This window comes from Pongo abelii, chromosome 4, assembly GCF_028885655.2.
Source record: "Pongo abelii isolate AG06213 chromosome 4, NHGRI_mPonAbe1-v2.0_pri, whole genome shotgun sequence".
In the NCBI taxonomy this organism is placed as follows: domain Eukaryota; kingdom Metazoa; phylum Chordata; class Mammalia; order Primates; family Hominidae; genus Pongo; species Pongo abelii.
Window position 1 is genome coordinate 144,431,547 of NC_071989.2, and position 12,168 is coordinate 144,443,714.

A 12,168-nucleotide genomic window follows, 5' to 3' on the forward strand; every position below is an offset into this window, starting at 1 on the left:
TGGGTTGTGACCAGACTGATTCGTCTTGAGCTTCAGGCATGCAAGTGCAGTGGAGAAGCAGTGGGGAGCTATTGAAGGGATCTGGGGACAGACTCAATCACAGAGGCCTTTCAGAAGATCTGCCTGCTGTAGATGGGCAAAGAGGGCCATTTGCTGACCTCAGAGCATGTGCTTTCTCAACAGTGCCCAAACTGTCCCATGGTCACTGGCCCAGTTAGAATGACTGAATGGACTTTGGCTTGTGTTTCATTAGGAATTCTAGCCCCATTCTAGTCTTCCAGTGAGCTCTGTCCATGAGTGAAGGAATCTCATAGGAAAAAACAAAATGCTTCTATGGGTGTGGTTGCTGGCCTTATCTACACCACAGAAGCCATCACACAGACTGTCTTTCTTCCCATTGTTAGAATGTGCCCTGACCAAGCAGCCCACAGGGCCTGGGACAGAAGCTGATCTCTGCCTAACTGAGCTCACCTCTCCTCCCTCTCCTCCTGACTGGTTAGATTTTCTAGGCGACTGTTCCCCTGATGACACAAGCCCACTGGGCCCCAGCAGTGTTTAGAGGGGTTGTTGACTCACGAGATGACATTCCTGCTGATGTATGTCATGCCCTGGGGTGGATGAATGATAAATGAAAACAGCGCTTTTAACTTTTGAACCCACTTTCTCCTTCCTTGTAGCCAAGACGCTATTTGAATTGGCTGCAGAGTCTGATGTGTCCACAGCCATTGACCTTTTCAGACGAGCCGGCCTCGGCAATCATCTCTCTGGAAGTGAGCGGTTGACCCTCCTGGCTCCCCTGAATTCTGTATTCAGAGGTAACATGGGGAAGGCATCCCTGTTAGATTGTCCCTGGAGGCAGATTCCCCAACCCTGTCACCTCCACAACACTCTCCAATTTATAGCATCCCATGGGACATTAGAACTTCCACTCAGCTCAACCAAAAGCAGATGTGACTTCAGCAGAAACTTCAGAGGCTCTGTTGTTTTATTAGGCAGTGCAGAGAATGCCTTTGGGGAGCCGTTCCTCAGAACTCAAGACTTGACATCTGGGAGAGCAGAGCATTCCCTTGCCTTTCTATTTGCAGGGTCACTTGCCAATGTATAGTCAAGAGGTCAGAGTGAGGGTACAGCTGAGCTGCAGCCCCAGGAGGGCAGAGAAGGGGGCCAAGTTGTGTGCGTGCCTGCCCTTCCCTCTTAGGGCAAAACTCCAAACACCCTTGATTATCTGGATCTTCTTTATTTCTCCATAGAAGATACCAGATGTTAAGGAATATTGGCAGCTTCACTTGGTTTCTCAATCCCTGTTTCCAAACTCAAGGAGGGATGGGCTTTTTTACTGTATTTATCTCTCATCACTCTCTTCATTGCAGGAGCACATCTCTCTGGAGCTAACCATCACCCTTTCTTGTAGATGGAACCCCTCCAATTGATGCCCACACAAGGAATTTGCTTCGGAACCACATAATTAAAGACCAGCTGGCCTCTAAGTATCTATACCATGGACAGACCCTGGAAACTCTGGGCGGCAAAAAACTGAGAGTTTTTGTTTATCGTAATGTAAGTTCTGGGTCCTAAATCATGCTCCTGGGAAGCTCCTTACTGTGGGACTTGTATTAGTGTAAAAAAAAATGTCCTCAATAAGCAGGAGTTTGCATGAGAACTGGTTGCTGACAAGGAAGGAAATAATTTCTGGAAAAGTAGTGATAACAAAATGAGATCCTGCAGAAGGATTGGAATCTCTTTTTCTGGAGGCCTTCGAGAATAAACCACACAATTATCCAACCTGTATTGTGAAGGAATAAGTCCTTCTTGAATCCAGGAATTAACACCTGGGAGGAGGGATGGAGTTCGGACTCTTTCTGCGCTTATGAGAAGAGAAGCCCCCTAAACTAAAATACAGCCCTCCTTGGTCCAAAAGGTGCCTTCTCTCTTCTGCTGTATCTTCTTTGTTTTCAAACCCAACAGTTACCCTGGAAATCAAATAGGAAGTACAACTCAACATAGCTCTTGCCTGGGACCAACCAGCACCATTTGGCTAAAGATGGTTACCATCTGTTAAACAAAGAAATAAATAAATGGGTTCAATGTATTTATTTCAACATTGTCAATGGACCTCATGTGTAACTGATATTCTCATTATGGGGCCTCTGTGTGACTTTATTGGGGCCTCTCTAGCCATTCTTTCCTTAAGGAAGACCATTTATTGTTTTATTTCCTGGAGAAAATACATCATTTTATCCCAGCCTTAATAACCCATCCCAATGTATACTCCTTCATCTTCATGGATGATGACCCTGCTACATGCTCTGAACAAATCAGGAGGCCCCTCGTGGGAGGATAACCTGTCCTTTCTTTCTCTGTCCCTCTTCTGTGCAGAGCCTGTGCATTGAGAACAGCTGCATCGCGGCCCACGACAAGAGGGGGAGGTACGGGACCCTGTTCACGATGGACCGGGTGCTGACCCCCCCAATGGGGACTGTCATGGATGTCCTGAAGGGAGACAATCGCTTTAGGTAATTGGTTCCATCCCCGGGTGGGGCTTCTGCCCAGTGGTCATGCTGGAGTGGATGTGGGGCCCCAGCTATTTGTCAAGCTTTCTTCTACCTTGGGGATTCAATTAACACTAGCGGTGCACTGCTGTGACCTTCCAGACTTGGGATGGGGAAAAGGCAAGGGTCGCCTTGAAAGCTTACATTGGGAAGAAGGGTTACTTCTAAGAGTGTAATCCTCACATGCTTGGGAAGCAGGGAGGGGGGACTACATTTTTATGACTGAAGTGCAAGGAAAACATCACTCTCTCATTATAAAGCTCCAAGTGAGCCAAGAGCACATAGTTTACAGTGCATGATGAGCCTCTCACTCTCTGTGCAGTATCTGTTTATTGCAACTGAAGCACCCTTGTGAGTTTGTTTTCTTGCCCTGCTATCTCCATTTCTGACTTGCTCATTCACCTCGGGGTGCTGTCACATTGAATGTTTCCCTGTCACTGACTTCAGCCACCTGCACAAGGGCCTGGAGACCACACCTCTCTGCCCTCCCAGAATCATATCCCTGGAGGCTCAGCTAGTCTCTGGGTCATCCATACCTCTGCCCTTTCTTTTCCCTCCTTTTTCCTGTGGCCTCTGACCTCTGGCCATTTAAAAGAGCTTAGCATTTTTGCTGGATGGAGAGGAGATGGAGCCTGGAATCACTCCCTCTTTGTGCATAGGGAGGGCATGAAAACCAAGGTGTGTGCATTCCAGTGGCCTGGACTCTACTATCCTCAGTGGTGAGGTATTTAAGGAAAATACCTCTCGGCCATGGTGAGGTATTTAAGGAAAATACCTGTTGACAGGTGACATTTTCTGTGTGTGTATCTACAGCATGCTGGTAGCTGCCATCCAGTCTGCAGGACTGACGGAGACCCTCAACCGGGAAGGAGTCTACACAGTCTTCGCTCCCACAAATGAAGCCTTCCGAGCCCTGCCACCAAGAGAACGGAGCAGACTCTTGGGTAAAGACCAACTTAAGTACACATCTCCATTTTTCTAAAGTAATGATCCCTCAGGGCCCCAGCAGCAAACAGTTGGCACATCAAGGATTGACTTGAAGAGATTTAATGACAAGACTATTTGTGGAAGAGTGGGCGGGACTAAAGGAACTAGCAAAGGATGAGGCCAACCAGGGACTAGCAACCCTGGGAAGCCTTTACTACCCCTAGGCCTGGGGGAATGGGAGGATGAGAGCAGGAACCAGGGAGGTCATGAGCCTTGAACAAGGGCACAGAACAGCAGCCAGAGCCATGTGCAGCCAGCCACTGTCAGAACCATGCAAGGGGGACCACTCAGTGCCCCAGCCTCCCTCTCAGACAGTTGCTATCTGGGTCTCTCGTTGGCTGATGCGAGAGCAGGAGGGAGCCCACTGATGCAGTTCATAGAGCTCAGCCTCCTGGGCAGGAAACCAGGCAGAGAAGAGTAGAAAGGAATTGAGGGTGGCTGCGACCAGCCCAGTCACTGAGGCATGTTTCCCACTGGAGACCTATGAGCACAATGATAATAAAGCCAGTTACCTGCATTGACTATCCCTCCAGACAAAAGCTTTCCCAAGAAGTTAGTCATGGCTCTGAGAGATCTAGTTGAGGATGTTTGGCAGGAGATCTAGTGGTTACGAGTGGCTAAGAAAAATGAGGAAGGTAAGGGTATCTTGCAGCCTGTGTTGTGAGGATTAAATAGGATGCCACACACAGGGTCAGGCAGACAGCCTGGTCAATAATAGCCATGACGATGGGGGTGGGGGGAGCAGGAATGGGAGTTGCAGTGATTAGCTCAGATGCATGCCTGTGAGAGATGCTTCCACTCTCACAGAAAAATGAGACCAAGGAAAAGGAGGAGGAAGAGGAAGGACCTTGACAAACCTTGAGGCCCACATTGTCTACACCTCCCTTCCTGCTCTAGAGCAGAATAGAAAGTTCAGGTTGCAGGCAGCTCTAAGTTGAATTTGTGTCCTGTTTAATTTTCTTTATTGCTAAATGAATGCCTGTGTCTGTGATGCTGACGTATGTTCCTAAGGAGAGGGGAGAAGTTCATTCTGAACATAAACTTTTCATCCTCTCTCTGTCCAGCAAGAATGGAATATTCCCCAGGTGGCCTGAGCCAGCTTGGCTTTCTTTTTGTTTTCAATTATGTGGGAGTTGAGGAAGGGGGATGGGAAAAGCTTCCCAAACACACCCTCCCCCAGGCCTGAGGCACCCCTAGGGGACAGAGAGTGTTAGAGGTTGGTCCAGGTGTTAGAGATATTGAAAGGACATCCCATGTACCCCAGGGGCTGGTGTGGCTATGTACTTCCAGGCAATATTTTGTGGAAGGGGAACCTCGTCAGCTCCAGGTTGTGAATGTTTGAAAATCAGTTGGTACCCAGTGGCTTCATCCTCTGGCACGAATGTGGATTTGTCAATAACCAAGTGAACTCTCCAAAATATGTTAAAACTTCCTCCCTTCTCGGTTTCAAGATGCTGGAAATAGCTGTTCATAAGCCCTGGGGAAATTTAGCCATTTGGCTGGTAATGGGAGTATCCAAGATGAGAGGGCAGCTGGAAACTTTCGGAATGACCTCCCACACTTAATTTGGGAAATGCCTCTGCACCTTTATGGGCAATCAGATGCCTGCCCCAGTTGCTGGAGACACTGATGTGGGCTGAAAGGAATGCTGAGACGTGACAAGGAGAGATGCTGCGGAGGGAATATCCCCCTCAGCCCTGACCTCATCGGCTCCATGGCTCCTCCACAGTACAGCTGTCTGCTCTTTTAAGTTCTCCCTTCAGGAAATAGCCGTCTCAAACAGAATGTGCATTTGAGGGCAGAATGTGTAAATATTGCACTACTGTGTTATAACCGTCAGGAGCCATGCTGATGATGAAACGTCCCAGATGCCGGTGCTGGAAAGGTCCCTGGCTTTCCAAGCAAATATTTATCTCATGGAAACATGAGTCATACTGACAGAGGAGTATGGATTAACTCCTTCTCAGCAGCCAGGGAGCCCAGCATCCCAGAGAGCATATTTAACCCAGAAGCCAACTGACTGCCGGGGCAGATTTGTGGTCATGAACATGTGCTTTGTGTCCTCTGACCATTAGACAGATTGTGGGTCACAACGTTGAGTATACAGTGGGAGCTTAATAAGTGCTTATTCTCTGGGCAGGGAGTTCTTCATTTCAGGGGTGACCACTTACGTCTTCTACTCTGGGCCCTCCTTGACCAGGCTAATTACCATTCTTGGGATTAACTCTATCTCCTTTTCCCGCAACCTGCAGGAGATGCCAAGGAACTTGCCAACATCCTGAAATACCACATTGGTGATGAAATCCTGGTTAGTGGAGGCATTGGGGCCCTGGTGCGGCTAAAGTCTCTCCAAGGTGACAAGCTGGAAGTCAGCTTGGTAAGTGTCCTGCAAATCAAAGGCTGGCTGTGCCCTGCCACCAGGGCTCCAGGACATATCTCACCCCCAGGATGGCATTATACACACACAACCTTCAAGATGCAGCCCGAATCTCTGAGTGTAATTCGTCCAAAGAAAAAGAGAAAAGAGAAGAGGGTCTTCAGGGAAATCAAGTGAGATCATAGTTAGACATGAGTAAGAACTTCCAGATTTACAAGGGAATAGAGCATCTGATTTGGCATCTGAAAGAGGCTATTAGATATTCCTTCTCTTAAGGAGGTGGTAGGCAACTAGTTACGTGACTGAAGAGATCAGTCTCTACTCATACCATCCCACCCCTGAAACCCAGGGGTTCACTGAGTTGTACCATGAACCAGACCATCCCAAGAGGCTTTTTGAGTTCTGACACTTGCTCTGTGAGCCTTCCCTTGCTCTGCACATTGATGATATAACTTTGTAACTGCACTAAGTGTGTTCCTAAAGCAGATAGCCAGCCGAGCTCCAGAAATCTCCCTGGCTGCACCTGCAGAGGCCACTGACCCCTCTGTGGAGGGACCACTCTTCAGTGTGTGGCTGGCTTCTACTCTCTGCTCCTCTCTCCTGGTCTTCAGCCATCCGTTGCTCACCAGTTTCTCACCAGGAGCATAGGAAGATGTGCATGTAGGGAGGTAGGCACGGGGATGACTTGTTTGACTTTAGCAGGTCATTCAAGAATCTCCTCGCACCTGGTTTCAGATGCTGGGGTCCTGTCTGTCAAAGGCTTCTGTGCCTCCTACCCCCTTGAATTTGTCACATGGACCCTTCAGGAAGGCCTGAGATAGATTTGCCCTGGGTGGGCCTCCTATGAGAAAATCTTAAGTCAGGCACCCAGGCAAAATGGAAACAGCCTTTTGCCCAGAGCAGGAAGCCTGTCTTCCATTTCCAGCTGTTCCACCTACTTAGCTTAAAAGAGGCACTTCACCTGTCTTCAGTCTCAGTCTCATCTTCTGTGGAATGGGACAATAATATCTACTCTCCTTATCATACACTGCTGTGAGGACTGAGTGGATCACACAAAAAAGCATTATGTAAATTGCAATGTGCTAAATCCACACAGGAGATTTGAATTAATCCACCACACTGAGGGTCTGTCAAGGGCAGGGACTGTTTCATTCACCAGAGTATCCCCAGTCTTACACAGGACCTGGCATATGAAAAGTGTTCAGTAGGCCGGGTGCAGTGGCTCATGCCTGTAATCTCAGCACTTTGGGAGGCTGAAGTGGGCGGATCATCTGAGGTCAGGAGTTCAAGACCAGCCTGGCCAACATGGTGAAACCCCATCTCTACTAAAAATACAAAATTAGCCGGGCGTGGTGGTGCATGCCTGTAATCACAGCTACTCGGGAGGCTGAGGCAGGAGAATCACTTGAACCCAGGAGGCAGAGGTTGCAGTGAGTCGAGATCGTGTCACTGCACTCCAGCCTGGGCAACAAGAGTAAAACTCCATCTCAAAAAAAAAAAAAACCAAAAACAACAAAAAAAAAGAAAAGTGTTCAGTAAACACTTGCTGAGTGAATAAAATAAATGTATAAATGTATAAATAAATGCTCTACTTTCAACCACTACTCTCTGTTTTTCTTTTAGAAAAACAATGTGGTGAGTGTCAACAAGGAGCCTGTTGCCGAGCCTGACATCATGGCCACAAATGGCGTGGTCCATGTCATCACCAATGTTCTGCAGCCTCCAGGTAAGTGTCGCATCCCCACTGACTCTGCAGCCAGTCCTTTTCTCCATGTGGCAGTTGGTGGAGAGAAGAAAAACTGTTCTAAACAATGATCAGAATAACATGTAATTGTGATAGTTAAACTGTGCCTATGTGACTGATTGCAGAGTGAATTGGGAGCTGTTGGTTTTGAATACACCACACTAAGGAATGTGAGGACACATTGCTCTTTGCGGAGTTGCCCAGCTATATTAGCTCCCCTCGGACACAGCCCAGTTTTCTGTATTCGTGTGGATGCTGTCCGCGCGATTCCCAGCACTCCTCTTACAGCATCTCACCTCAGTGTATGTTCCTTGCCTCCAGTGCAGTTGAACCTCAGTCCTTCCTCTCCTCATGTGTGCATTCACCTTTCTTGGTGCTCTCTCCCCATGGGCCAAGTTCTACCATGAGTTATGAAACATTATAGAGAAAATATGTCTTTGGAAATGTGAGCCAGAAAGCCCACCGGTGCCCCTCAGTCACGGTTGTTATGAATGACATGCTAATGATTTCACTCTGGTCAAACCTGCTTTCTCTCTCCTCTTCAGCCAACAGACCTCAGGAAAGAGGGGATGAACTTGCAGACTCTGCGCTTGAAATCTTCAAACAAGCATCAGCGTTTTCCAGGGTAAGATGCCTGCTAGGTTTGCACCTAGCCTGAGCAGCCTCAGGTCCTCTGTTTGGGCCATAGAGGAGCCTCTCCAGCCCCTGTCTTCCTTGGCTGCTTCCCAGGGCTCTCTTAAAACTTCTCCCCACTCCCACTGGGGCATCCTCAGCCCCAGCGTGTGTCAAATTCAGAGTAAAGAACCCAGGCAACTCCCAGGCTTTCATGGGCCAAAGCGCAGGCTTTCACACAGAGGCCTCTGAGCCTCAGATCATGGGGTAGTCACTGCTGGAGAGAACAGACATAGCTCTGGAAGCCATCTGCCCAAGAGGGCAGCCCATCCCAAGTTCATCTTACAGTGGCCAGGCCTGCCCTGAGCCGGGGCCTCTGGGTCACTCTTCTGCTGTCCATGGCATTGCCCATCCTGGGTGAGGCTGGGGCTCTCCTGGGCACTGTGTGGATTCTGGATACAGGGATACTGGGCTCGCTATGTGTGTGGAGCCATCCCTTCCTTGCCCCAGCCCCACCTCCCTCTCAAACCCTCTCTGGCTCTTTCTGAGCTTCCTTTCCTGCTCCCCAGCTTGCCTGGTGCTCAGTGCCCTGCTTGGCTCTTTTGCTGCTTCGGGTCAGGTGGAGCCTCTTGGGAATGTGAGGTTCCTTACAGAAAGATTGCACTTCAAGAGGAGAGGCTGCAGGGAGCTGTCCTGAGCCCAGAGGCCTGGAGCTTACTGTGTCACTTTACTTTTGTACACAGGGGTCTCCTTAGTGCCCTCGAGAAGGATTCTTGGCCCTGATCTCCTCCTCCTGAGGCCACCTCTGTGCAGCCCCAGCTCCCTCAACTCTAGGCTGTAGTCTCAGTGGGAGAGCCTGGCTTGGGAGTCTCCTAGGAATGTCCACCTGAAGCCACACTTGATAGGGGCTTGCACAACTTATGTCTGCCAAGGCCACCTGAGGAACTCCCTGGTGCCTATAAGTTCCACCTTCCCCTTCCTCTTCCTCGCCCCAGCATTTTTTCTGAGTAGGGGTGGCAATGGGCAAAGCCATTGTCATAAGCAGTTGCAGGTATAACTTTCACTAGAAAACCTGACACCTTGTGTTTTCTTTCAGGCTTCCCAGAGGTCTGTGCGACTAGGTAAGTCTGGTCTGGGTTTGAAGTCATTGCAGACCTGTTTAGGCCTTACCCCCAAGCAAGCCCAAGCCTGCCATCTGCTGTATATAGATAAGAACACCATGGTGCAGTAAAACAAGCCTGGCCTTTGGAGTCAGAACAGCAGGGTGAATTGGGGTCAGTCCCAGAGCACCCCATTTCCTTCTCTGTAAGATGGAGATAATAAGAGTAACAACCTTTTAGGGTTAATGTGAGTTTTCAGCTTAGGAAGTCTGAGAATATTGCAAAGGGCTTGGCAGGAGCCCATGGTGAGGATCTAGTTCCAAGTTGATAGGTACAGAAAACCAGAACATCGGGCCTTGAGTAAAGAGTGAAGTTTCACAAACCACAAAGCACCTGCTGTGTGCAGGAGAGCATGGCAGAAGGAGGCTGCTTGGCCTTGGTCCTTGAGATTCTGACAGTGTCCTAGACAGACATGGGGAGATCTGCACCTATTTGACGTTACAAACTTCTCTTTTTCAGCCCCTGTCTATCAGAAGTTATTAGAGAGGATGAAGCATTAGCATGAAGGACTACAGGAGGGATGCACCACGGCAGCTCCCCGCCAATTTCTCTCAGATTTCCACAGAGACTGTTTGAATGTTTTGAAAACCAAGTATCACACTTCAATGTACATGGGCCGCACCATAATGAGATGTGAGCCTTGTACAGGTGGGGGAGGAGGGAGAGAGATGTACTTTTTAAATCGTGTTCCCCCTAAACATGGCTGTTAACCCACTGCATGCAGAAACTTGGATGTCACTGCCTGACATTCGCTTCCAGGGAGGACCTATCCCAAATGTGGAATTGACTGCCTATGCCAAGTCCCTGGAAAAGGAGCTTCAGTATTGTGGGGCTCATAAAACATGAATCAAGCAATCCAGCCTCATGGGAAGTCCTGGCACAATTTTTGTAAAGCCCTTGCACAGCTGGAGAAATGGCATCATTATAAGCTATGAGTTGAACTGTTCTGTCAAATGTGTCTCGCATCTACACATGGCTTGGAGGCTTTTATGGGGCCCTGTCCAGGTAGAAAAGAAATGGTATGTAGAGCATGTAGAGCTCAGATTTCCCTATTGTGACGAGCCATGGTGTGTTTGTAATAATAAAACCAAAGAAACGTACGTCCCATGTGCATGGTACAGTGTGCTGGCCTGAGGCCGTCATGCTCCTCCACACCTCAGTTCCGCTCTGGAAAAGCTCAGAAAGGAGCCCTGAGGGATGGTTTTGGGGAGATTCCAGCAGCCAGCCCTCAGACACCCAGACAACTCATGGGGGTTTGAGCCTGTCTTTGCCAAACAGGTTTTCATTTCACCCTCTTCTGGTCTTGGGGTTTCAAGTTTTCAGTGTTGCCTTCACCCCGCACTTTATTCCTCTTATTACTTGGAAGTCCCTTCCCTCCAGCATGGTGATCCCCTGCCTGTGTGCTGGACTTTTGAGTCCTCAGCACCAACCTGTGAAGTGGTTGCCAGCACAATCCCATTATATAGATGAGGAAACCAAGGCCCGGTGAAGGGAGAACCACCGGCAGCATGTAAAATAGCTGAGCTGGTACTGGAACCCACACCTCCTGACTCTCAGGGACCACCACTGACAACAGAACAAGTCCAGGTTTTCCAGGCCCATCCCCTCTGTGCCAACCCACGTTCAGATTCCTTCCCCGGCTCCTGTAATCTCTGGCATCCAGAATATCCTCAGCACTCTGGGAGGTGGTATCATGTGGCTGTGGTGCTGTTGCCCTCTACCTGTGTGGCCTGGGGCCAGTCATGTGACCTCCCAGGGTCTCCTCTTCTGTAATAGGCAGATGACTGTCACATCTACTTCATGGGTCCGTCGTGAGGATGAAATGAGATGATCTATATAAAATGCTTGGTACAGCATTAGGTGGCCTTATTTTTATCCTGCTGTCTGGGACTGCTCAGGATCAATGCACCTGAGAGCCTTTATTTGTGTCTTTCCCACAGGTGGGCTGGCCCACTTTCCTGGAGAATGGGACAGACCTCCTTCCCACCCACACCACCCTCTGGCAAGGCTGATTCACTCCAGCAGGCGGAGCTCGTTTCACTTCATAGAACCAATGACCCAAAGATATATCCCCAGCACTACTGCTGGTCAGTCCACTGCTGCTGGGAATACAGCAATGGTAGTGGCAGACAGAGGCCCTCTCTTAAATAGCTTCCAGTCTGAGGAAAGACAGATATGACATCAATCCATTAAAATCATTCATCCATTGGTTCCACAAATATTTGTTGAGGGCTACCTATGTGCATCCCCATGTTAGACCCTGAGGAATAGACATGTCATTCTCATGAGGCTTCTCTACTGATGGAGGGGAAGAGAATTGTCAACCAGATAATGGCACTACAGCCTGTGTGTTCTTAGTGACTCTGAGGATAGCACTGTGGTTCTGTGACAGATAATGAAGGATTTGGAAGCAGGAATGCCTAGGAGCTCCCAGAAGTGGGAAGAGATGAAAGGAATGGAAGGAACTTACCTGAAGGGGAAGGCATCAGGCTAGGAAACCAAGGGAGAAGGTGTCCTGAGAGGTAAGGCTTAACCTTGGGTGTGCATTCGGTCCCTGTCACTCTCCCATAGCTCTGTCCTGCTGTTCCCACCTCCCCGGCAGCCATGCGGGCTTGGGCGGCTAGTGAGGGCCTTGCTCATGCTGGGTATCCTATGCTATGCTTCACTTTGAGCACCCAAAATACACACACTGCACTTTACCAAGATGACCTCGGAAACCAAAGAAGTGATCAGCATAAG

At 49.0% G+C, this 12,168-nt stretch overlaps 1 protein-coding gene across 1 annotated transcript in view; it reads left to right on the forward strand.

Moving 5' to 3' along the window:
• The window catches only part of TGFBI (transforming growth factor beta induced), a 35,029-nt gene extending 24,500 nt beyond the window's left edge, over positions 1-10,529 (forward strand). Inside the window, exons 9-17 of the mRNA XM_024246946.3 lie at positions 678-815; positions 1,412-1,557; positions 2,377-2,513; positions 3,363-3,493; positions 5,789-5,913; positions 7,537-7,639; positions 8,203-8,282; positions 9,366-9,390; positions 9,889-10,529. Coding sequence (XP_024102714.1) covers positions 678-815; positions 1,412-1,557; positions 2,377-2,513; positions 3,363-3,493; positions 5,789-5,913; positions 7,537-7,639; positions 8,203-8,282; positions 9,366-9,390; positions 9,889-9,929 — 926 coding nt within the window. The 3' untranslated portion in view covers positions 9,930-10,529. The remainder of the gene's footprint in view (positions 1-677; positions 816-1,411; positions 1,558-2,376; positions 2,514-3,362; positions 3,494-5,788; positions 5,914-7,536; positions 7,640-8,202; positions 8,283-9,365; positions 9,391-9,888) is intronic.
• Positions 10,530-12,168: the final 1,639 nt, after the last annotated feature.